At 29.3% G+C, this 27,260-nt stretch overlaps 2 protein-coding genes across 2 annotated transcripts; both read right to left on the bottom strand.

Moving 5' to 3' along the window:
* Positions 1-430: 430 nt before the first annotated feature.
* LOC131631458 (equilibrative nucleotide transporter 3-like) lies at positions 431-2,723 on the bottom strand. Its single transcript, XM_058902253.1, has 9 exons — positions 2,606-2,723; positions 2,431-2,535; positions 2,193-2,348; positions 1,965-2,108; positions 1,644-1,749; positions 1,395-1,564; positions 1,111-1,271; positions 768-1,026; positions 431-690 (listed from the first exon to the last, which is right to left on the bottom strand). Exons 1-9 carry the CDS (start codon positions 2,645-2,647, stop codon positions 586-588), a joined length of 1,248 nt encoding a protein of 415 aa, XP_058758236.1. The 5' UTR covers positions 2,648-2,723; the 3' UTR covers positions 431-585.
* A 19,984-nt stretch (positions 2,724-22,707) lies between these two features.
* On the bottom strand, positions 22,708-24,977 carry LOC131631457 (uncharacterized). Its single transcript, XM_058902252.1, has 6 exons — positions 24,642-24,977; positions 24,311-24,547; positions 24,155-24,223; positions 23,860-24,066; positions 23,645-23,770; positions 22,708-23,068 (listed from the first exon to the last, which is right to left on the bottom strand). Exons 1-6 carry the CDS (start codon positions 24,885-24,887, stop codon positions 22,922-22,924), a joined length of 1,032 nt encoding a protein of 343 aa, XP_058758235.1. The 5' UTR covers positions 24,888-24,977; the 3' UTR covers positions 22,708-22,921.
* Positions 24,978-27,260: the final 2,283 nt, after the last annotated feature.

Genomic DNA, 27,260 nt, shown 5'->3' with positions numbered 1-27,260 from the left:
TGCTCAATTTTACTTCTTACTCTTCATCCCTTTAAATACTACTTCCTTATAATACAAATGAGTGATCTAACCAAGTAGCATAGTTTCCTTAGCTATCTACTAACAAAACTCCAACCTTACTAATCATTCAACATGCAGACCTCACTTCTACACGCATAATAATTTATTTTCTGACTACTTTAGATCATCAGTTCCAGATTTAAAAGAAGAAAGGGCAATTCTATTGGCTCAACCTGGAGAGCTAAGTGATGTTAGCTTAGTTTAGTCTATGCTACCCAAGAGCTCAAGAAGAGAAGGCAAATTTCACAGGGGATGGTTCTTCTAGGTAAGTAACTAACTCATTGTTTGTCTTTGAATGGTTTACAAGGGTTCGTTTATATGGCATTATTCCTCGGTTTACAAGAGTTAGTTGACTTGTTATTGCAATAGTACTTGATATGTCGAAATCGAAAAAGGTCATTTGTTCAAAAAAATTAAGGACATAATAGCCAATCAAATAATTGTTAAAGACAGGAAATTTACTTTTCAATCAACCCTAAATGTGTACATAATTTTACTAGAAACTAATGGAAATAACAAACTTGACTATGATTTTCCAACTGTCCATAGCCAACCAAGAGAGACGCCAACAAGTATACCACTTAACAACCACAGCGCAAGCAAATTGCCCAAAGTGTTCTGCTCTGGACCCTACAAAACAGTAAAATTTTGATTATAATAATTCATGAACTTCTACATTTTTAGTGAGTGTTAAAAAAGACTCTAACCTTGTACCCCTTAGGGACCAATGTGTAGATGCATACAGTGAGATATCCATTGGATAATCCCAAGTATGATACCAGAAAAATCATCCATCCTTGATCACCATATTTAGCCGTGAAGTAAAAGGCCGGAATCAACAAGAATCTAGAAAGAGATGTGATTAGCAATCCCTTTCTAGATTCCCACTTCAAGCACTTGAAGATAGGAATGTAGGATGAAATCAAATCAGTGATGTTGTACACAGAGATCAAAACAAGTGGGTACCTAAAATTCACAAATGCTTTTTTTTGGTTAAAATTCCCTAAACTTTGAAGCATAAAAAAAGATAGTGTATGATAAACTATTTACCATTCTCCTAGCCCATGCAATCCGGTATCTTCGTACAAAAATCCGGGCATAATAGATAAGGTCAAGACATATGTTAGGAATAAAGAAAATGCGTGGTCAATGTTTTGAAGAAAAAGCTTTTTAGTGCTTAACCGCTCTTGTTCATTAGGATCACATTCAACCTATACACAAAGTTAAAAATCTCTAAGTATACCAGTTAAAAAACATATTGAAGATAAGCTATATAAATATAAGTTTGAAACACTACAAGCATAAAAAGAAATTGTCAAGTTCCAATAAATTACTTGTTGGTTTGTCTGAATTCCGGCAACAGCAAGATCAGCTGCAGCTGTTGTTGCTCCCTCTGAAACTGCTTTTGAACGATAATACTTAACTATAGGCAATTTTGGGAAGTAAAAAGCATATGCCACAATACTTAGCAGTTCACAAAGTGTTGAGATGGCTAGGCTTAGCACTGTAATGTAAAATGAGTTACTAAAATATAAAATAAAAAATGGAAAAACTTTACGAGTTAACAATGAATAATAACATACAAGCTCCTTTGCGAAGACCATTCTCCGATTTTTCAAAATAATATTTTGTGAAAAGTCTTATTGCGCAAGCAATCGCTCCAGAGGCTGTTATTCCACCAATAAAGGACTTCATAACAACAAAATTGTTAGATTAGGACTGCTAAAGAGGACAGTTATCACTAAATGCAAACAAGTTAAGTTTCAAATTCTTTTTATAAGACTAACTTAAGAGAGAAGAAGGGATATATTAGTCCAATAAACTTTAAAAGCTAGAAATCTAATACCATTGTCAACCCTACATAGAACTTAACAATATTATATTTTACTATTAGAAATGTCTACCTGGATGAATTCCGGGCACATATAGGAGAGATCCCCACATATTCCCCCTTGGACAAGTGCATGGGCAATTCCAAAAGAAGCATAAATTGTGCACAGACCAATATATGGTCCAATCCCCCCAGCCCCGGATGTCGCTAGATCTAACTACAAAACCAAATAAGATAGATGGAATATCAATAGAAATTGTTAGGGTAACACAAAATTTAGAGGTAATTCAGAAATACTTACAATAAGAACCAACAAAGAAGAGGTGAAGAAAGTTGTATATCCAGTCAGGTTCCTCTTCCTGGTATTGATTTTTGCCTCATAGTGAGCCAATATCAATGTGGCCACCAATGCAAATGGTTGATAAACAATGGTGAACACTCTCACCGGATGATATTTCTTCGTAGTAGAAAAAGCTTATTAGAAACCAATAACCTCATAATATATACAAAAACAGAGAGAAAAAACACAAAATTCTTACAGGAAACACTTTATAGTAATAGTCACCCATAGTCCACATGTTGTTTAGCATAATAAGAGACCCAAGTCCTAGAATGAAGCATACAACCATTGCTTGACATTTACCCTGTTTGTAACAAATGGCTAGAATTTAAGTTATTTGAAGCAAATGAAAAGGAAAATAATTGATTTCATACCTCAATTCTTCTTGGTACCTCACTTTTAGCTGAAATAACCATTCTAAATAATGGTCTGTCACAGCAACAATGGAATTAGCATTTGCAATCATTTGAGTTAAGAGATAAAAAATAATTAAAGATTGGAAAGAGTACAAACATTTTATTTTTTCAAAAAAAAAAAAAAAGTAAAATAAAGTAGTATTTGAACGTGAGTAAGATATTTAACTTGACGTAGTGTTTTGACAAAAATCAGAAATCAAAGGGAATGTTTTATGTTTTAAAATTGAAAACACACAAGAAAAGTACTCTCAAATCAGTAATGCAGGTGAAAACCTTGAAAATCGAAAGAAAAAAAAAAAAAAAGAAGCAGATGTTTTATATTCTTTTATACTCTTTAAAGCAAGGAAAAAAAATATGATACTCACATGAAGAAGAAGAAGAAAGAAGCTATAGCAAAGGAAGAATGCTAAGAGGAACAGTGGAATAATGAACAAAAGCTAACACTATACATAAATTTAGGGTAAAAAGATCTTTTACTAATTTTAAATTGAATATTTAATACAATTTTAAGCGAAAGATTGTATTAATAGTGGATTAATGAGAAAATTAAGCTAAATCAACGTTATTGGTTTTAGGTTAAATCAATAAAATATTTATGGATGATTGGTAAGATTTATAAATTTCAATGTTAGGGAATGAAATCAAATATTGATTATAGAAGATTATGTTTACGGATGATTCGTAAGAATTTACAAGTTTTAATGATAGGGTGTCAAATCAAATGTTAATTATAGGAAATTATTTGTAATTTTAGTCGGTTTTAAAAACCAGACCGAACCGGCCGGTCAGACCGGGAACCGGAAGAGTCATCGGTCTGGTCTGATTGCTGGATCAGATATGCTATTGAACCGGAGAGAACCGGCCAAAACCAGAAAAAAACCGGTGAACCGGCGGTTTTAGAAATTCGGTGGTTCAAATGCATACTCTTTTTTTCGCACAAAACGACGTCGTTTTCATAATTTTTTTAATAAAAAATATAATTAAATTTTATTCAAACGTTATTTGGAACAAATTTTTCTCTGTTTGTAATTAGACTTGGTTTAAAATGTATTTAAATTTATATTTTGTATTATTTTGTTGTGAGTGATTACTACATTTAGAATTTGAATGTAAAAAATAAACATGTGAAATTATGATATTTTAAAATTGTAAAATTTTGTAGGTGTTGTGATATTTTTTAGAGACTAAATCATCCGGTTTGACCGATTTAATAAATATATAGTATTGCAATAGAGACCGGTTTATTCAACCGAATTATCCGGTTTAATCCGATTTAATCATGCGGTTCGACCAGTGACTAAGTGGTTCAATCAATGAACCAGTGACCAAGTATCCTCACCGATTTGATGACCGGTCCAATTTTTAAAACACTAATTTGTCTTTGAAATTTTTTAGTATAATTTTTATATGCTAATTAAACTTAATTAGTATTAATTATTGTAATTATGCAAACAATTCATTTTCAATTAAAATCCGACTCCCCCTCCCTCATTATATATAATAATTCGTTTATATGCGATGCGCGGCTGTTTGCATATATAATAATTCGTTTTCAATTAAAATCAAACAATTCGTTTATATGCGATGCGCGGCTGTTTGCATATATAATAATTGAATGTGTATTTTAAAATAAGCTAAAGATTTTATTTAAGTTTATTGTATAATAATATGATGTCATTCATGCTTGATAAAAAAATTGTAACAAAAATTTCTGTCTTCATATATTGTTAATAGATAATATTATTTAGTTATATTTAAATATTACTTTTTATTTTTAAAGACAATCAATTCTTTTGCATTAATTATGGTTTATATGAGAATTAAATGAATTGAAATGGTTAATTAGAAGTTTTAAAAAGTAATAGATGGATTTTAAATAAATTGTATATTAAAAAAATTAATAGAACAAAATAATTAGTTTATTTAAAAAACCTATATTCTGATTAATTGTTTTAACAAAAATTGTTACATTTTTTTCATAATGAACTGTGATGATATTTAGTTCAAATGTAAGAATTTAGAGTAAAAAGTATGACTCTTTCAATATTTTAATAGTGTTTGAAATTACCGAATTTAACGATTGTGTTTCAAACATTATTATAGCATTGAAGAGTTAAAATATTATATACATAAATAAAATTATAGAATAGCATGTTTGCAAAGAAAAACATAGTGACAGAGATATACTATAATACTGACATCAATTTGTTCAATTTTTTATTATTGTTTAAATTTAAAGTGAAATATTTTACTTATAACCTTTATCTAATAGGAAAAATATCGAAATTGCATATTATTTATAAAAAGTAGTTTATAATGATATAAGTAATTATCAAATATCAATTAAAATTCAATTTTTAGATATAAAAGTTTAATATATTAAATAGTTTTTAAATTTTTATATTGAAATGTGTACAAAATCAAACAACACGTTAAGATAAATTATATTTTGTAAAATAGAAAATATGGTTTATTATAAATAACAATTAATATTCAAATTTTAGATATAAAATTTCAATATATTTAATTGGTATTAAATTTAATATTAAAATATGTACAAATTAATGGTAGCTCAATTTCTCATTGTTATCGGACAAAATATGTGATTCAACTTGGAAAAAAATTATAATGGATCAAATCTCCTATTTAATATATAATAAAAAAGTTAAATGAAAATAAAGACAAAAAATGAATACACTTGAAATTTCATACCTTTTTTATTCTTCCAATTATTTATAGAAAAGAAAAAAAAAGAACTCAAATAATAAATTAGCCTAATTCTCCCTTAGCCTTTTTCAATCCAAAGTTCAATCTTATAACTATATGTGATTTATCAACTCACTTTTTCTCGATAAAAAATATGATTCATCATCTCTTTATCCGTCTGACAAAATATGTGACTCAACCTGAAAAAGTAAAGAAATTACATACCTTTTTTTATTCTTCCAATTAATTACAGAAAAGAAAAAGTGAACTTAAATAATATATTAGCCTAATTCTCACTTAGCCTTTGTCCATCCAAATTTTAATCTTATAATGATTTACCAACTCACTTTTCTCGATAAAAAGTGTGATTCAACCTGAAATTTCAAAAAATAATAAAATTTTAACTATTCAAATCACATACATGAGATAATAAAGTTGAAGTATATAGAGTAGAATGAAAATAAATCTTCAAAATTACATAAATTTCTTATTCTTTTTTTAACTATATGAAGGAGAATGTAAATTCGAATAATATATTAGACTAATTCACAGCTAGCATTGTTAATTGAGAAAAATGAAGGAGAAAACTTTTAAAAGGGAAATGAAAAAAAGAATGTTATTGAAGATCATTTCTTTTGATATTTATAATGAATGCATAGAATTTAAATTAAATAAAGAGTAGTTGAATAGTAAAAAATGCACATTAAAGTATATTTTTTTATATTCTTAACCGAAAAAGTTAATAGTTAACCCATTATTTGTCAACATAGTAACTGATAAATAATAATAAGTATTGCATAAAGGACCTATTAAAATGGTATTTTTATGGTATCTTTAATGAAGATTAAAAACTGACGAAAAAAAATTAAATATGGTAGGAAGTTATGAAATAGAAAAAAATTAGTATATATTTATAATAATTCAAACCAAAATATATTATTACTCTTAGAATTATATTGTCTGTTTTATAAGAACTTCTAAATCTATATATTACCTAAAATTATATTCAGTTAGCATTGTCAATTGAGAAAAATGAATGAGAAAGTTTGTAAATAGGGCTGGCAATGAACCAAACTAACTCGAAAATAGTTCGAAACTCGATTCGAAAATTAAATCGTTGAACTAGGTTCATGAACCAAATGAGCTGAGTATGAGCTAAAAACTAAGTTCGTTAACTAAATGAGCTGAACTTGAACTATACATAGTTCGACTCGTTAGGTTCATGAGTCAACTCGATTATATATGAGATAGATTATATTGTCTTTAAGAGTAGGTTTAAAGATTTGCTCTAAATCTTAGTATCATATTTTATTTTAATCTAATAGTTATAATTGATAATTTATATTCTCAATTGAGAAAAATATTTCTACAAATAAAATTAACATCGTATAAATTCCAATCATATAACTTTTAAATCCGTGAAATAAGCGAGTTGAACCTAACAAGAGTAATCTAACGAGTTTAACCGAGATGTTCGTGAACTTCTAACACGTCGAGTTTGAGCTGAAAAAAAGTTCGTGATAAACTCGAACTCGAACTGAAACTCGGTCAATTCTTAACGAGTCGAGTTTGAGCTGAAAAAAAGTTCGTCTTAAACTCGAACTCGAACTCGGCCAATTCTTAACGAGTCAAACTGAGCTGAGGCGAGTTCGACTCGACTCGACTCATTTCCAGCCCTATTTGTAAAAGAGAAATGAAAAAAAAAAAGAGATTGAAGAACATTTATTTATGTATTTATCATGAATGCATAGAATTTAAATTAAATAAAGAGTGATTGGATAGTAAAAATTGCACATTAAAGTATATTTTTTTATATTCTTAACATAAAAAGTTAATAGTTATTTGTCAAAATGGTAACTGATTGTGATAAGTAATAATCAATATTAAACATATGACTTATTAAAATATTATTTTTATGGTATATTTAATGAAGATTAAAAACTGAAAAAATACTAATAAAGATAGGAAGTTATGGAAAAGAAAAAAAAATTGATATATATATATATATATATATATATATATATATATATATATATATATATATATATATAATAATTCAAACTAAAATACATAATTACTCTTAAAATTATATTGTCTTTTTTATAAAAAAATTTAAATCTATATATTACCTAAAATTATAGTTTATATAGAAATGCCTATTTTATTAAATCATTCCTTAATAAAAATATGACCAAAAATAAGACCAAAAGAAATAGGATATCAAATAGTATTATAATTTTATTTAGTATATCAAAGACTACTATAATTTTATATTATATTAAAATTAGAATATTTTAGACTAAACGATGTTAAAAATATTTTTTCAATATTTAAATTTAATTATGAATAACTTTATACACAAAATGCAAGGGGAAGTAAGAAATAAGACTTCAAAGAAAAATACATTATTACTATTAGAGTTAGATTAATATTTAAAGTTAGAAATAAAATTAAAACATAAGAATTTATATTTTTTAATAAATGAAATTAATTTTTTATATTTTATTTTTTATATATTATCTACATTGAAGAGTTTTATAAATAAAATATAATTATATCAATTTTATTGATATAAAATATAAAGATTGAAGAGTTTTAAGATGATTTTTAATAATAATAATAATTTTATTTTTTATATTTTATTTTTATATATTATCTACATTGAAGAGTTTTATAAATAAAATATAATTATATCAATTTTATTGATATAAAATATAAAGATTGAAAAGTTTTAAGATGATTTTTAATAATAATAATTTTATTATTATTATTATTTATAATTATTATCATTATGATTATTAATTATTAATTATTAATGTAGGGGTTTAATAAAAAATAGTATTTAAATAAGTAAGTTATTTTCTATGAATAAAAATTTGATAAATTAGATGGACAAAAAAGTGAACATAAAATTAGGGTTTGGGTAAGAATTACTATGAAAATGACACATCACCATATATGCTTAGAGTTGCTATGAAGTTGACATGTGGCTAGGGTTGCCATCATGACAACCTTGAATTTATATATACTAGCTAAATTACCCGTGCGTTGCACGGGTTTTTTCAGACTATATAGTTTACGTTTTTTTAATTATATAAAAATGATAATTTTAATAAATTAAATTAAATTATTAAGTAATTTTTTAAATATTGCAATGTTCATGTATTTAATATTAAACTTTATAAAAATATAATAAATTATTTAAAATTCGAGAGTGCATCTAAATATAGATTGTAAATTTTATAAATATTTTAAAGTTAATTAAGATAATTTTTGTTAACTATAAAATGTTCAATAAATTTAAATAATATATTATATTGAATTATAATATTGCACACATAAACACTTTAAGTATATTTTAGTTGTTGTAATTGTTTTTATATTTTATCTATTTATTATTATTTAAATTTTTAATAGTAACTCATTTGTGTTATAATTTTTTAGGAGACATTCAGTGTGCAGTGCATTACTTTTAACCTCCTATGATAAATATTAACGAAATAAATTACAATGTTTATTATTGATTAAATGATATGAAATAATATTATAAAATAATAAAATAACAAATAGAAGATAATTTTTAGGATTCCATATAAATAAAAGGCGGGAGTGATATATTTAATTTTTTTAAAGATTAAATTAATTTCTTTTAGTATAATAAACTTATTTGAACTTTTTTATTATCACTTCTCAAATGTTATATTGATCAATGTAAATAAATTTAATTAATGTTACTATTAAATTTTGTTAATAATCATTAAACTTTATTAATACTCATTAACTTTTATAAATTTTATTACCATTTATATATTTCAGAAAGTGAATATTTCTACTCATTAAATTATGCGTTAAAATCCCAAAATTTTTACTTACATCATTATAAACATTTTTTAATGCAATTTAACATTTTTTTCTTATTTTAAAAAAGGTAAGAAAAAATATTTAAGAAATTTTATTTCACTATTATAAGCCTCGATTATTAGAAATAAGCCTCGATTATTAGAAATTTACAAACTTAAAAATTATAAATTTATAAATATAGGTTGCAATAAAATTAATAATCAAAATCCTTCACTTTAATCGTAAGACGAAATCAAGAATTGAGCCTCATGATTAGAATATTTTATTACTGTGTCAAATTTTTTAATTATGTTATTCTATTTTTCTTACATATCCTTCTATAATATTGTTTCTATTCGTTATTTGATATGAACTCTTCATATTTTAAACTCTTAAATACTCTATCAAAATTGTATTTTTTTTATTAATAATGTTATTATTATTAAATTTTTATTTTTCAAATTATTATTAACTTTTAATTTTAATTATTATTAAAATATTTATGACCCACTCTCTTTACTCTAAGATCTTATTATCACAATTAATTATTAAAATACACACCAACTATACATTTTTATGCCAAATAATATATTTTGTAAATTAAAAGTTAAAAATATCATACATTACATGACTCTTACAATGATAATAGAAGTTACAAAGAACAATTTATTACTAAAATATGGACCAATTATACCTTTGTATGCAAAATAATAAATATTAATAAGACAATAAATTTTATTAAAAATTATAACTCACAATTTTATTAATTAAAATTTATTATTAATTAATATCATTTTAAGTGATTGATTTAATATTTAAGGAATAGAATTGAAAAATATTTAAAAATTAGTGTAATTAACAAATATTATTACTAAGATTTTCTTATTAATCATATAATAAAACACCAAATAGGGTTACATATATACCTGTAACAAAGTAACCACATATTTTTAAAAATTGATATGTATGTATAAAATCAATGGAGAAAAAAATAGTATACAAAAGATGGAATATGTTAGCAACCAAAAGAAATAATGAATGTGTTATTTGATGATTAAAAAATAATATATTCTCACTTACCCAATTTACACTCATACCAATTAAAAAAAATTATTTTGTGATGTGATTCAATTCTTTTTTGTTGATAAATATGTAATTCAAATATGAAAAGTTAAAAATAATTAAATTATAGTGTATTAAGTCACTTATATTTAAAATTAAAAAGGTAAAGAAAGACCAAAAAGGTAAATTTCTAGAATTACGATAATATTTCTACTTTGACATGAACAGTTGTTTTTTCTTCAATTGGGTTTTATATCAATGATAAACCCAACTACATATAACTAAAAAAAAATGTAATATATTTTATATATAATAAAAAAACTATTAAATATAAGGCTAAATAGTAACATAACAAACAAATTCAAAAATGTAGCAAGAGATTTTTCTGTAATCGCATTCTTGAGTAGTTACTTTTGTAGCACCATACCATTGAAGCATTGAAGAGTTATTTTCAACCTCATATTTTGTCTTAGTTTTTAATACCTTAAAACCTTCGATAACATAAATCATCTCTTCTTCCAAAACGTTTTTTTGCATGAAAACTTTCTTGGTATCATTGCATGTATGTAATTGCTAAAAAAAAAATTTAAAAAGCAAAAGAAAATATTAACAAAAAATAATTTAATAAAGGAATAGATGAAATGAGTGTACCTTTTCATCTATTAAGATCATATATGTGCTAATTAATACTTTTCTTCTAGTAATGTTCATATTATCCCACATCTGACTGATTCTAACTTTAATCATAGTATTTGACGTAGTATTAGTAAGATTGTTGAGAAATATATGACTGGAATACGTGGTGAGAATAAATAGGATAGTTGAGAAGCAAAAAAGATGGGACAAAATATATAGAATTGAAGAATAAAATGAGAAATACATTGAATATGTAAAAGGTCATCTTAAAATGAATAAGACTAATTGAAGAATAAAATTGAAAATTAATTGAATGTGCAAATAAATTTTATAACCGATGGAATGAAAGGTCTAATGAATGGTAGGTGGTTATGGAATAGGAAAGATGAAATAGATTAATTGAAAAAATTAAAAATGAGAGATTTAAATAGATTAATAATACAGTTCTATTTAATATTTTGTTGAGATATTTTATTAGAGATTAAAAAATAAATAAATTATTACAGAAATAGCATATCAAAACAGTAATTTTATGATATTTGTTTTTAAATAATTTGTTTTTAGTTTTATTAGAGATTAAAAAATAAATAAAATTGTTATTTTAATTATTAATATTGTGTGACTTATTAAATAATATATTATTTATTCTTTATTATTTATATTATTGTTTATATTATTCTTATAATATTTCTATTATTATTATTGTTATTTTAATTATTAATATTGTGTCAATTATTAAATAATATATTCTTTATTCTTTATTATTTTTATTTTTATTTTTAATATTATTGTAATAATTATTCTTATATTTATAATTAGTATTTATTTTTATATAGGTTCAAATAAGTAAAATTAAAATTAGGGTTTATGCTTAGATTGAAGAGTTTTTATTATTATTATTATTATTATTATTATTATTATTATTATTATCGTTATAATTAATTATTAATGTAGGGTTTTAATAAAAAAAATATTATTTAAATAAGTAATTTATTTTGTATGAATAAAAATTTGATAAATTAGATGGACAAAAAAAGTGAATATAAAATTAGGGTTGCGCAACAATTATTAAGATGATACATCACCATATCTACTTATTATTATTATTATTATTATTATTATTATTATTATTATTATTATTATTATTATTATTATTATTATTATTATTATTACTTTTATTATTATTATTATTATTAATAACATTAATAACTATTATTAATATTATTTTTGTTACGATTAGTATTATTTTAATTATTATTATTATATTATTAATATTAATAATAATTATTAATATTATTTTTGTTATGATTATTATTATTTTAATTATTATTATTATTGTTGTTATTATGATTATTATTTTAATTATTTATATTTTGTATTTTTGTTATGTTTAGTATTATTTTAATTATTATTATTATATTATTAATATTAATAATAATTATTAATATTATTTTTGTTATAATTATTATTATTTTAATTATTATTATTATTATTGTTATGATTATTATTATAATTATTTATATTTTGTCAATTAAAAACTAATAGATTTAAGATTGTGGCGATAAATATATATTACTTATTATTTATTTACATTATTATTAATATTATTTTTGTTATTAATATTATGATTATTATTAATAATGGTATTATGATTATTGTTATTATATTTATTCTTAATGTAGGGTTAAATTAGTAAAGTTAAAATTAGGGTGTGAGGTCAAATTAGTAAATTTAGAATTAGGGTTTGGGCTTAGAGTTGCTATTAGGTTGACATGTGGCTAGGGTTGCCATCATGACAACCTTGCATTTATATATAAGATTAAGATTAAGATTAAGATATACTTGCCTTTAGTTTCATCTAATTTTTATGAGCTTTATTGAGCAAAATTGTAAGTTAATATCTTCTAAGAAAAGAGTTTATCATATATCCAACAACTTTTCAAAGTAATCTATATGCTATTTGAGAGGGAAATTATATTAGAAAGTAATTTACATGATAGGATAGTGTAAATTAATTTTACGGTATCAATGAACAACAATCATGAATTCCGTCACTATCATGATTTTATTTTAAATTTTTTTAATAATTGGAATGAGCTTTATTTCTTGACTTCAAGGGGTACCCTAAGTGTTTTTTTGATCAAAAGCCAAACAAATCAGGATTATTCGTATTTGGCCAAAAACCTTTTGGTATTTGGACAAATAGAATTATTTGTAATTTTGTCCATAATTTAATTTTTAAACCCCAATTCTTTTCTTGTATTATTATTATTATTATTATTATTATTATTATTATTATTATTATTATTATTATTATTATTATTATTATTATTATCTTTATTATTAACATTATTATTATTATCCTTTTTTGCAGGTACTTCCTTTAGCCATTAACCTTGTTTTGGCCAAACACTTTGTTGGCCACTTTCCCATGATGCACCCTAAAGGATTGACACATCAAATCTTAGCCTCTTACTTTTGGTTCTATTTTGTTCCTTTTTTTTCTTTTCATTTAATTAACCCTCTTTTATTATTAATATTTAATTAAAAACCAAAACCTTAAATTTTCTCCTGTTGTCCATTTTCATGAATTAGGGTTAGGGTTTTATTTTTAGGCTAATAATTATTTTTAGGCTAATTAATTTAATTTTTGGATTTATTAACTTTTTTTATAATTTTAATTAATTTAGCCAAATTAAATTTTCTCCCTTAACTAGATGTTGTCCATTTTCATGAATTAGGGTTAGGGTTTTATTTTTAGGCTAATTAATGTAATTTTAGGATTTATTAACTTTTTTTTATAATTTTAATTAATTTAGCCAAATTAGATTTTTAACCTTAGATAGGTGTTGCCCATTAACATTCGTTTAGGTTTTTAACCCTGTAGGATTATTTTACCCATTAGGCTAACCTTCAAGATTTAGGGTTTATCACCATAAAAACCTCTAACCCTTATTTTCTTTCAACTCGATCTTCTCTTCTCATCTCTTATTCTAGTGTATGTCGCATGCCTTTAATTTATTTTATTTATCTATTTTTGCCATTTAAATTCTAGAAAATGTGTATAGACTTGCCAAGTTTTTTGTAATAGCTTAGGACTTTTAATTTCTACCTTTTAATTTCCCGCATTTTTATTTTCTGTCTTTTCCCCGGGTTTTTGGCTATGTAATCCCCTATCCCGAAGCCTTGTAATAGCGTAGGATTTTACATTCCGCATTTTATTTTCCGCGAATTATAACTGTTATTTAACTGCGTGGTTAGTAATTTAGGGAGTGATAACCCGTTAATTAATTTAGATCACTAACTTTATAAGATAAAATATCTGAATATAATCACGTGGTTGTTGCACCCACGCACCTTTAAGGTAATCCCTCTTATTGCTGCCTTTCGATTAAAAATAGTCAAGTCCCTCGAATACGAGGATACCTTAGCAATGTTGCCCTCAGTTCATTATCATCATCAAAGATCATAAGTCCCTTCGATGTTGTCTTCGGTTTATATGATCTTGTCCCTCGAGGTTGCCTGCGATAAAATGATGATTGTCCCTTCGAATGCTAAGGTATCCTCACTAGTTGCCTAAATGACTATTTCATCCTTTCCTGAGACTTCCTACCCTCTTTATGGTATGGATAGCCTTATGGCGAACGATAATTCTCGATGACCCTTCGATGACCCGAAAAGACTACCTACCCTCCTTATGGTATGGATAGCCCTTTCAAACGAAAATCTTAAAGAACAAAAAGACATTAAACTTAGGGTAGGTGTTTTTAACTGCTTACTCACTATTCAAACTCAAATTACTTTTCACACCCCTTTTTCAAATCAATTCAAAAGGCTACGCTTATTTACAAGCTAAAGTCCTTTTTCAAAAATCTTTTCTAAACACACACGACACGTTTCAAACAAATCAAACAAACAAGTGAGCTAAGCAATTAAGAGCCCATGGATAACCATGGATACAAAGGGTGCTTACACCTTCCCTTTGTATAACTTACCCCTCGAACTCAAGTCTTTTTTAAAAGGTATTTCCTGTTCTTTTTGCCTTTCCAAATTGGATAAAATAAAAGTCGGTGGCGACTCTTGCTATATGCACATTTCAAAAAGTCAGTTCTCCCACCGTATTACAGAATGTTTTTAAGGTAAGAATTGAGTTACCTGACCCTCTCAAATGAGAATGTTTTTATATTGCCCCCAGCGCTTGGCCATAGGTCAAGATTTTGGGCTGGATCGAGGATCCAGGCCCAAAATGTGTGACTGCCAATAATATATACGTATGACTAGGAATCCTGGAAGGCTGTCCGAAAATAGCCGTTGGGTCGAGAAGAGACACACTTATGGGCAGTGGAGGTGTCTAGTGAGTAGAAGGTTATTTGTCCCTGACTAAAGGGCATAATAGATGTCTTGCTACTGGCGCATGTGTAGGTCTGGTCGAGGACAACGATGGCCTACTGTCCTTGGGTCATGTGAGGATATGTCCTCAACAGAGGGGCATAAAAAAGACGCAGTATTTTTATCTTGGTTCGTTATAACTCAACTACCCCAATCCACCCGCCAAGGTGATTTCACCTCTCTTAATCGAGGACTTAATCCACTAATTAAAAACTGAATACAACGATCCACGAAGGCAACAACCAACATCTTCTTGAGAATCTTAACCACAACTTGGTTACTCAGGGAAAACAAACTTTGAATTCTTTAAAATCCTAACCACAACTTGGTTACTCAATAAATAATTACAGACAAAATTTCTAACAAGTGATCTTAAATGCTTCTTAATTTAAGCTGTATCACAACTGTGATTTTTCACTAAGTTTAGTACAATGAAGATGAACTTAAACTGATACTTTGAACAATAATTTTTTCTTTCAGTATAAGTGTTCAAGTATGAGATATTTTCTTGGAGTGTGCTTGCTTGTATCTTGCTTGTATTGTTTATTTCATGTATGAGCGCTCTCATGTTATCTTTTTCCTTTTCAAATGATCTTCTATTTATAGCGTTTTGAAGATTTTGTCCGATGCTGGATAATAGGCTAGCTCAGCATTTCATGATTGCGTGTTATCTTTGATAAAGTTGCTTTCTACGCTTCTTGAGACTTGTAACTAAATATGCTTTTAGCCATTAATAATCATTACGTCTCCAACGATAATCTTTCTTCTGTCAGAGTATTTTATTTTGTATTTCTTCAAGAAAACTTCTTTCTGGATTTGTAGAGATAACGTCTATCAGAATTATGCTTTAGCGGTTGGTGCTTTTAAGAAGTTTCTTCATTAGAACTTCTTTAGACTTCAACGTGATTTTCTTTCAGTATTTGTATGTAGTCCAAGTTCTGATGGTACTTGTTTTGCTTGAACTTCAACATACGTTAGAACTTCTTCTGAAATAAGAGATATATAATTAGAGTACCATATAAAGCCTAGCCTAGCCTATTTCTACCCCTATCCATGGAACATATCCATGGTAAAATCTATAAGAAATAAACACGTTTTTTTGGTCAAAGCAAGATTTTGAGAATGGAAGCTCAAAGCAAGATTTTTTGTCGATTTTGGGAAAACACAGGGAAAATATTAAGTTTTATCATGAAATTACATGTTCCATGTCATTTAACTTCGGTTTTTCAATAGCTGAGATGAAAGTTTTGTCATGAAATGTATTATTTGTAGTATTGAGATAGTGAATTATTTGATCTTCCTTATATAAAGTTCTCGCGTTGCACATAACAGCACAAACACATCCACGTGGACAAGCACATTGAGGTATGTGACTAAATTGATCAAGTTCCTCCCACATAACTCACGTTTCAGTGAAATACACAAAAACTCTTACGTATCCTTGTTTGAAATTCGAGATATCTTGATACAAAGCAGCTACACGAACTTTATCTTCTTGTACTTTCCTTGAGATCATTCCAAATGACTACAACATTTTTTATGTACACAACACACTTTCACAATCTGTGATTTCATGAAATTAATCATCCATGAATGCATAAGATTGTTGCATCTCTCCTATGCAACAAAATTACGATCATCTTCTTTTGTACTAAAATCGAACCATGAACAAACAAAGTTATAGCAAAAGGGAATTACTAAATAACTTATTAGAATTGATGTGACTGATATGGATGGTCCGATACTGAATAAACAAATATCTCCCCTAGATGGAATAAGATTCTCTTTGAATAGTAGTTTTGTTCCGTCTGTTAGAGCTTGAAGAATTCCAAAAGGACCGGCGTATTCAAGTCTAATACGCTGTTGTACCCCCGCAAATATTTCTCTTTCTAACCATACAATTGCTATTACACTTATTATGATTCCCAAGACAAGAATCAAAATTGGTACAAGTATCCATAGAATTCCGTAGACCTCTTTGAAAGATTCCAATTTGGAAAAGGAGTTTATATCTTGGACTTCCGTTGTATCAATTATCATTTCAACGATCAACTTCTCCCATAATGATATATATGCTTCCTAGTATTGTTATAATATCAGCCAATTTCATTCTTTTAAATAATTGAGGGAGAATTTGCAAATTGATAAAACCAGGTGGACGAATTTTCTGAATTTGTTCTTGAGGCAAGAACTAGTTGCATTCTCTTCGCCCATCTATGGTAGTTGGAATCCCCTTCTAATTGTGGCGTGACACAAACTATTGTTGTATTCCCTGATGGATGTATGTAGTAAGGAACAAATGCAACATATGGATTCAAATTTTCACCTTTGTTATTGTTGTTCCTCGCCATTACAAACGCAAGAGCTAGAAGAAGAGATGGTAGAACAAACCAACGATACCATAAAAGTAAAATTGAATGAATTCTATTTAGAATGAAAGAAGCAAATGATTCATTAGTTTGAGAGAGAAAATCCAACTAGCTTATATAGATGCTAGTGGTAATTACTGTTGGTGCACAATGAATAAAGATGGTGACAAAGAGAATAAAGGAATAACGGCGCAAAAAGGGATGAGAGAATAAAAATTGTATTCTATTATTAATGATAGCTATTACAAGGCTATTTATAAGAAAAGAAAATCTTGCCACATAAGCCCTAAAACAGTAAACTTAGTGAACAAGTCTAAGGTACAAACAGTACTACAAAATATTAAAGTACCCTTACTACTAAACAGCTAAGCTAGTGGGACCCAAAAGATAACATCTTCTGGTCAACGACATCTTCTGAGTAACCATCAGGAGATCAGCCCACATCACAACTTCTGAATATTGAATTACTCTTCAATACCATCCCTTAATTCATATTCTTCACTCAAAGCTGACAACGCCAATTCCATCCCTCAAGAGCAGAAATTGATCCGTCTTGATCGCCTTCGTCAGAACATCTGCCACTTGCTTCTGAGTGCTACAGTGCACAACTTCTAATGTTCCATTCTGGACTTGGCTTCTCAAGAAATGATACTTAGTCTCAATATGCTTGCTTCTTCCGTGTAACACCGGATTCTTGGCAAGATTGATTGCAGACTTGTTATCAATCATCAGCTTCAGAGGCTTCTTCACTCTAATCTTCAGATCTTCTAATAGATTCAGAAGCCACACAGGTTGATAGAGCAACAACAGGTTTCTTCTTGGAACTCCAAGAGATAGGGCCTCCCAGAAACATGAAGAAATATCCAGAAGTACTCCTTCTATCAACTCTGTCTCCACACCAATCAGAATCAGAATAACTCAATAAATCTGATTCTTCCTTTCTCCCAGAAGGAAACAATATGCCAAACTTCAGAGTTCCCTTGACATATCTCAAGACTCTGACAGCAGCTTGGTAATGGGACCACTTAGGTTTACTCATGAACCTACTAACCAATCCAACTGCATAGCATATATCAGGCCTGGTATTACACAAATACCTTAGAGAACCAACCAGCTGTTTGAAGACCGTAGCATCAACATCTTCACCTTCAGAATCAGAGTCCAACTTCTGATTCACTTCTGACGGTGTAACAGCAGCTTTGCAATTCTCCAACTTGAATTTCTTCAGAAGTTCTAACTCATACTTCAACTGATGCAGAATGATACCATCTTCTGAGTACAGAATCTCCATCCCTAGAAAATATGACATTTTCCCAAGGTCTGTAATCTCAAACTCATTCATCAGCACCTTCTTGAACTTCATCAGATCTTCTAGACAACTCCCCGTAAGCAATATGTCATCAACATACAGACACAGCAGAATCATATTGCTTCCAGAATGTTGCACATAAACTCCATATTCCATCTCACACTTCTGAAACCCTTGCTTCTTGAAAAATGAATCAATCTTCAAATTCCAAGCTCAGGGCGCTTGCTTCAGTCCATATAGAGCTTTGTGTAATTTGTACACCATCCCTTCCTTATTCTTTTTCACAAAGCCAGGGGGTTGTGACACATATACCTCCTCTTGTAATGGACCGTTCAGAAATGCAGACTTTACATCCAGATGCATCAAGGACCATCCTCTGTTCGCAGCTAACGCAATCACCAGCCTGATTGTTTCATGTCTAGCTACAGGAGCAAACACCTCAAAGTAATCTAGTCCAGGTTTCTGAAGAAAACCTCTAGCCACTAGCCTCGCTTTGTGTTTACCAACTGATCCATCTGGCTTCAGCTTTACCTTGAAAACCCATCTGACGCTGATGGCTTTCTTCTTCTTTGGAAGTTCTGTCAGCTTCCAAGTCTTGTTTCTTTCTATAGCCTCAAGTTCTTCTTTCATGGCATTTAGCCAGACCTTCTTCTTGAGCGCTTCTTCTATACTCACTGGTTCAGAATCTACTAACATGGCGCACTGAATGACCTCTCCTTCTGAGTCAACTTCTGTGTCGTGCAACATGTCAAAAACTGCAAACCTTCTTGGTATAGTTCTGACTCTTTGTGGTAGCTGAGCTACTTCAGAGTCAGCTACTCCTGAGTCACCACCTCCATGATCATCTCCAGAAGCTTGTCCTCCAGACCCTATGTCTTCAGAGTTTTCCCTTCCAGAATCATGACTACCACCAGAATCTGGATCAGAATCAGATTCTCCTTCTGACTCATCTTCAGAAGATGCTTCATCTTCTGACTCGTCTTCAGAAGATTCATCTTCTGACTCTAACTTTTCTTCAAAAGTTATCTCTACATCAGAATTTGGTTGAGACTCTCTCCAATCCCAAACTTCTGATTCCTTCACAATGACGTCTCTGCTGACTTCAACTTTGTTAGTCTCTGGACAATAGAGCTTGTATGCACCTGTACTGTGGTACCCTACCAATAACATCACTTTGCTTCTATCATCCAGCTTCTTCCTTCTAGCTTCTGGAACGTGTTTGTAACACACAGAACCAAAAACCTTCAGATGACTAACACTCTGTTTCGCTTTAGTCCACTTCTCTAAAGGAACAATTTCCTTCAGCCTCTTCGTTGGACACCTGTTGAGCACATATGCTGCAGTAGCAACAGCTTCTCCCCATAGATTATGAGGAAGCTTCTTCTCTTTAAGCATACTTCTCATCATATCAAGCAAAGTACGGTTTCTACGTTCAGCAAGACCATTGTGTTGAGGAGTATAAGGAGCAGTAACTTCATGCTCAATTCCATTATCATCACAGAACTTCTGGAATTCTGTAGAGTTATACTCGCCTCCACCATCCGTTCTGAGAATCTTTATCTTCTGACCACTCTGCTTCTCAGCCTTCACCTTGAACTTCTGGATTTCTGTAAACACCTCATTCTTAAACTTAATGAGAGTTACCCACGTCATTCTTGTGAACTCATCCACAAAAGACACAAAATACCTATTTCCTCCAAGTGAAGGTTCTGGAAATGGTCCACACACATCAGAGTGCAATACTCCCAGAGCATGCTTTCCTCTTGGAGAAACTTCTGATACAAATGGCAATCTGGGTTGTTTGCCTTTCATGCATACCTCACATGACTTCTCAGGCTTTACAATCTTAGGAATGCCACGTACGAGCTTCTTAGAACTTAGATGCCCCAGACTTCTATAGTTCAAGTGCCCCAACCTCTTGTGCCACAGCTTACTATCACCTTCTGAGCCTTCAACACTCAGACACTCTGTTTCAGCTGTTTCTACATTCACCTTGAATGTTCTGTTGATTCCCTGTTCAGATTTCATAATCAACTTCTGATTGGAATCATACAACTTCAAGAGGTTGTTCTTCATAACAACTGAGAAACCTTTCTCAATAAGCTGACCCACACTCATCAGATTGCTTCTGATTCCAGGAACATACCAAACATCCTTGATCAGAACAGTCTTTCCATTCTTCACTTTGGCTTTGACATTTCCCATACCTTCTGCATATAGGTACTTATCATCAGCACATCTGATCTTTGTCCTCCTTTCAGAGTCAAAGTCTATCAGCCATTGTTTGTTTCCAGTCAAGTGATTTGAACACCCAGTGTCCATATACCACCATTCTGACGAACATCTTTTGTCCGACTCTGAAGCCATCAATAGCACAGGTTCATCATCTGATCCTCCTCTGGCTATATTTGCTTCTTCTGATCTCCTTCCTTTGTTTGCCAAACAGTCTCTAGCAAAATGGCCAAACTGTTTGCAACAGTAACATTGAACTTTCTTCTTATCCTTTCCCTTCTGATATCTCTTATCATCAGAAGTTGAGGCTTCCTTCTGGAATCTATCACCACGTCTATGCTTCTGGTCCTTCTTGACAAAAGAAGCCTTCAGAGCTTGCTCAACTTCTCTCTCAGAAGTTCTCTCAGTAAGACGCAACTCTTGTGCTTCTAAACTGCTTTGCAACTCTTCTATTCTCATGGTTTCCAGATTTTTAGAATGTTCAATGGATACAACAATATAATCAAATTGAGGAGTAAGTGACCTCAATATCTTCTCTATGATTACTTGTTCAGAAAGAGTTTCTCCACAAGACTTCATCTCATTAGTGATCACAATCACTCTAGAGATATACTCAGAGACTTTCTCATTGTTCTTCATGTTGAGATTCTCATATTGCTTTCTCAGGGATTGAAGCTTCACCTTCTTCACTGATACGTCACCACCGTAACACCTGACCAGTATATCCCACGCCTCCTTTGACGTCATAGAATCAACAATCTTCTCAAACACATTCACATCCACACACTGATGGATGAAGAACAACGCCTTTTGGTCTCTCTTCTTCGTCTCTCTCTGCGCTTCTCTTTGTTCTTCCGTTGCATCCGCTGCAACCGGAATATATCCTCCAGTGACAAGATCTAGAACATCTTGAGCACCAAATAATACACGCATTTGAATCATCCATCTATTCCAGTTTTTACCATCAAGAACTGGAAGTTTGGTATTCAAGTTGCTTCCACTCATCTTTAAACTTGTGCAGACAAAAACAGATTTCACTCACACTCACACAGTGTTTCCCAACCCACAAACAATCAAGAAAAATGTGATTCAACACAACTTTGTTTCCCAGAAACAAAATCAATCACACAGTCACACAAACTCACGTTCACTCGTGTTTCCCTGTGTTTGGAACCAGGCTCTGATACCAATTGTTGGTGCACAATGAATAAAGATGGTGACAAAGAGAATAAAGGAATAACGGCGCAAAAAGGGATGAGAGAATAAAAATTGTATTCTATTATTAATGATAGCTATTACAAGGCTATTTATAAGAAAAGAAAATCTTGCCACATAAGCCCTAAAACAGTAAACTTAGTGAACAAGTCTAAGGTACAAACAGTACTACAAAATACTAAAGTACCCTTACTACTAAACAGCTAAGCTAGTGGGACCCAAAAGATAACATCTTCTGGTCAACGACATCTTCTGAGTAACCATCAGGAGATCAACCCACATCACAACTTCTGAATATTGAATTACTCTTCAATAATTACAAGTTGGTTAGAGAGAGATAACAACCCAACAAACATTCTAACTAACCAAAATAGAAACCGAGTAACTTATACAACAAGTACAACTAAGGCAAAACATTAACGCTAAGATCAATAATGGTAACTTTCACATCAAGTTACTAATTTTCATCTTCTTCTCCTGTACAGAGTTTTTTAATACAATTATAAATAATAAAAATTAATTATTTGCCTTAACATTTATTACTCCAAGCTCTTGTTCAACGTACTCTCCTGCAATGATTGGTGGATATTTGATTGCCAACGGTGATCTCTCAAAATATCCCAACGGCTTGAGAATTTGATGAGAAGCTATGTGAGCAAACAACTATATAAAAAAAAAAATTAATTAAGTCTCGACCTAAAAATCATATCATAAATAAAAAATAGAATATTTAGACACTATCACACGTGACACAATATTGTTTTCACATTTTTTTTAAAATTAATTTTTTAATAATTCTTTTCCATTTCATTATGCTAGGATTTATCTGTGGTTGGATGAATTTAACAACTCCCACCATCACTTGCAATTTTATGCTTTTTATTTTTATTTTTTTTGACAAAACTGCTTCTCCTTCACCATCAATCATCCTTTCCATTAAATACTACAAGATATTTAATTACCGGTGAGAGACTTAATTGAACCATCCCCTTAGACACCACCTTACAAATAATATTTGTTTTAAAATAAATGAAACAAATTAATTATTATTATTCATTTGTATCATTTAACTACTGCAAAAAAATTTAATAGTTTATTAATAAAAATATTAAAAAAATTTAATTTTTGTTTATATTTCTTAATTTATATGCAAAAAAAATTTAAACAATATTATTTTAAAATAAATATAATAATATGTTGGTATCATTCAAATTAAGTCCACTAAAAAATCATTCTCACTGTTGATGAGACTCTCCACAAGCAACGTTTTTGCTCCTGGGCTTCACTGATGGCTTCAATAGTGTGGTTGGTCACCACCAATTCATGCATGCTTGCCATACATTCCCCTCCCGTTAACCACTCCATCTATATTAAAAAGTTATGATATGAAAATATAGAGGGTATCAACAATTTATAAGATTAAATGAAATTAATTAAAGTTACTTTTAAGTTACCTGCTTTCCGGTTTGAACAAGAAGACATCCAAATGGAACCTTTGCCGCAATCTTTTTTCCATTTTTCAACCATACATTTAAGCCAGGAAAATTACTTCTTCCATGTATGGTTAGAAAGTTAAGGTCATAGTGATACCCAGCCAGAACCGTTCCCTCCTTCCCATATTTTTCAAGGTCACTCCCTGTTGGAGCTAACAGATGTGGGCCCTAGTACATCACAAAAAAGACATGCAATTTAATCAATCGCCCAAATATATTATAAAGTTCCTTGAAGCAAATTGATGTGAGTGGAGACCTGTTTCATAAGAGAAGTAAAAGAATCTTTTGGAAGATCATACCCAATAGCTGCCATTTCAGCAACCACCTATATTTAAGGAATTAACAAAATTAAAAATCAAGCTAGTTAATAGAGGATGATGATAATAAAATTATTATTATTCAAATGACAAACTTCAATTGCTGCCATCATCTTTTGTCCCCAAGAATTCATGGTTTCTTCCCATTCAAGAAAACCTTCAGGTATTACTGATTGAGAACAGCTGTTGGGTCTCCAAAAGTATCGCCATTTGAGATCAGCACCAAGAGGAGCACTTGGTCTATTTTCTTCCGACATTTTTTGCATTTTCTCTTTCATCTCTTCATCCACCAAGCTTCTGGGTACTTCTATTCCCTCTGGTGTGACCCCAACCTACAAACAAACACTCATTTCATTTATATTCTTAGCTATATTGTAAAGGAGAAAAGAAAAGAAAAGAAAGGAAAGCTGTGTTACAAATAACTACCTGGTAATGTAACTGAGGTCTTTGGTGGAGGAGTTTAAACTGTAGAGAGCTAGAGAAATACTTCTCCACCATTGCAACAAAACGATCACTGTCTTCTAGTGTGCATCGTGGATCTTTTAAGAGCAGTGCTCCCTTTTCCCTCAAATTGTAACTCACTTCACAACAAAGGGCAATCAGTTGTTCATCACATTCACCGGACATTGCAAGATAAGGAGTGATATCAATTACATTAAGCTCAGAGTCCATGTTTTTGAGATTAGTTGGGACATGGGAAAATAAATATATCTAAACAAGAGTTTTTGGTGAATGGAGAAACTAGACAATTTTAAAGAGAGAGGAGAGGATATGTGATGTTGAACTACAAAACTCTGCAATATATATAGGGCAAAATATAAGTTTCCATCGTTTAGAAAACAAATCTGATATGCTTCTTTTATTAAATATATTATTATATCAAAATAGATATAAAGCCGTGAGCATGTGATAAAATAGGGGTGTAATGTGGTTTGAGCGGTTTTGACATTAAAAATCATTTAAATTGTAAGAGAAAAAAATTTGCGGTTTAGTTTGGTTCGGTTGACTTTTAAAAATAAAACCAAATCAAATTAATGGGATTTGGACTGGTTCGGTTGATTAGGTTTTTAAAAAAAAAAAATATTGAACCATACTTACATATTTAAAAATTATAATTTTGTGTTTTATCATTCATAGATTTCGATAAAAAAACTTATAATTATTAAATAAATTTAAAATTTGATATATATAAAATTCGGTCTTACAAGTTTATCTTAAATCTAAAAAATTATATACATGAAGTTGTATTTTTAAATAAATATCATACAAAGAATACAATAAAATATATATTATTAAGTATTTTTAAATGAATAATTGGTATTATAATTTTTTATTTTTGTTGATAGGTAAATTAAAATAAATATTTTATAAAAGAATATGATAAAATATACACACAATAATACTTGTTGATTTCTCTATAAAAATTAAAAATATATATTGATTAGTAAGATTTTGTAATATAATGCGGTTTGATTTATTTTAGTTCGGTTTTAAAATACAAATCACAAACCGAACTAAATCATGTAATTTTTGTTAGAAGATGACCTTAACACATCCGAACTAAATACAATTTTTACGATTTTGGTTTGGTTCGATTCAGTTTTACGATTTTTTATTGGGCCGGTTTGTGAACGCCCCAATTATAAGAGACTGCAAATTAATAAGGCACATGCTATTGTAAACAAAGACTTTCTTTAGAAGAAGCTCTCCTCCTCTTCTACCCTAGCCGTCACTTTTCTTCTTTTTCCTTCCTCTCTCTCAAAGAGGGGTGATTTAGGATCAATTTTGATCCAAAATCACCCCTCCAAATCGTTTTTGTTTATCTATTACTTAAATAAGTAATTTTCACACCTTTTCTTTTTGTCTTTTTTGTGATTTCGTGGGTCATCGTTTGTTTTGATTTCCCATATTTCTGTGGTGTATTTTGATTTCTCGTCTTCGTGCGGGTATTTTGTTTTTCCGTTTTTGTGCGGTGTTCATTTGTTTCAGATTGAAAGATTAGTTTCGATCTAGTGCAGATTCAATCAATGACTTTGGTATCGTCAACGCTACAGATCCGGAAGCATGAATATTTCGGACATCTCAATACAATCAATACATTAATATTTGTAGGCATATGCAATTTACCGTTTTATGCTATTAACATGGATGCTGTGGATTTGTTCGCAGATTCATCCTTTTTGTTTTTGGCGATTTTGAATTTGTATTGCAACAATATACTCTATCGATTTGAATGAATTAATATCATTTATTTTCTGTAAAAAAAGCACATGCTATTAGAAGATTAATAAGGCACATGCTATTCATAAATATATGTAAGCTACTCTTATTATGGTGATTTTTACTAGAACAACACGTGACCGCTGGGCAAGATTTACAAAATTGTACAGGTGTTTTAAGAAAATATATTGTTTTATTATAGTCCTTTAACTTTAATAATATATAATTTTGTCTATTTAATCTTTAAACTTATAATTTTGAATGTTTTCGCCCTCAAATTACAAAATGCTAAGAACTTTGATACTTTAAATAAATATTTATTTTATAATTAAAATGAAGGATAGTGATATGAAAACAAATAGAAGTGAGAGGAAGAAAAATGGAACTAGAATATAATAAATAAAGAACAAATAATTAAGAATGGTAAAAAAAAGGGAGATGAGTTTTTTTTTAGCATGATTATAAAAGTAAAAAAGTAAATGAAAAAAAAGGAAAATGAGTCCAGTTTTTATGTTGGAACATTTAAGGCAAATAGTAATTGTATGATTTTAACATTGTTTGGATAAGGTAAGTAGTAATTGTATGATTAAAAGAGTGTTGCACATCATGTTTCTATTTCCAACTTGCTGCCGCCATTGTAGGCCATAGCTTATCACATGGTTTGTTCAGAGAGGATGAGTGATGTGAGAGAGGGAAAAAAACACATCAAATTTAAACAAGAAAGGAACATATAAAAAAAGGGTTATGAAATATATCTCAAATTAAGAATAGGAAACAAATTAAATCTGGGTGCATAAAGTAACTATTAGAGGAAGACAACGGTGA

This window comes from Vicia villosa, unplaced genomic scaffold (genome assembly GCF_029867415.1).
Source record: "Vicia villosa cultivar HV-30 ecotype Madison, WI unplaced genomic scaffold, Vvil1.0 ctg.000828F_1_1, whole genome shotgun sequence".
NCBI classification, from domain to species: Eukaryota; Viridiplantae; Streptophyta; class Magnoliopsida; order Fabales; family Fabaceae; genus Vicia; species Vicia villosa.
This window is presented reverse-complemented; position numbering and strand designations above follow the sequence as displayed.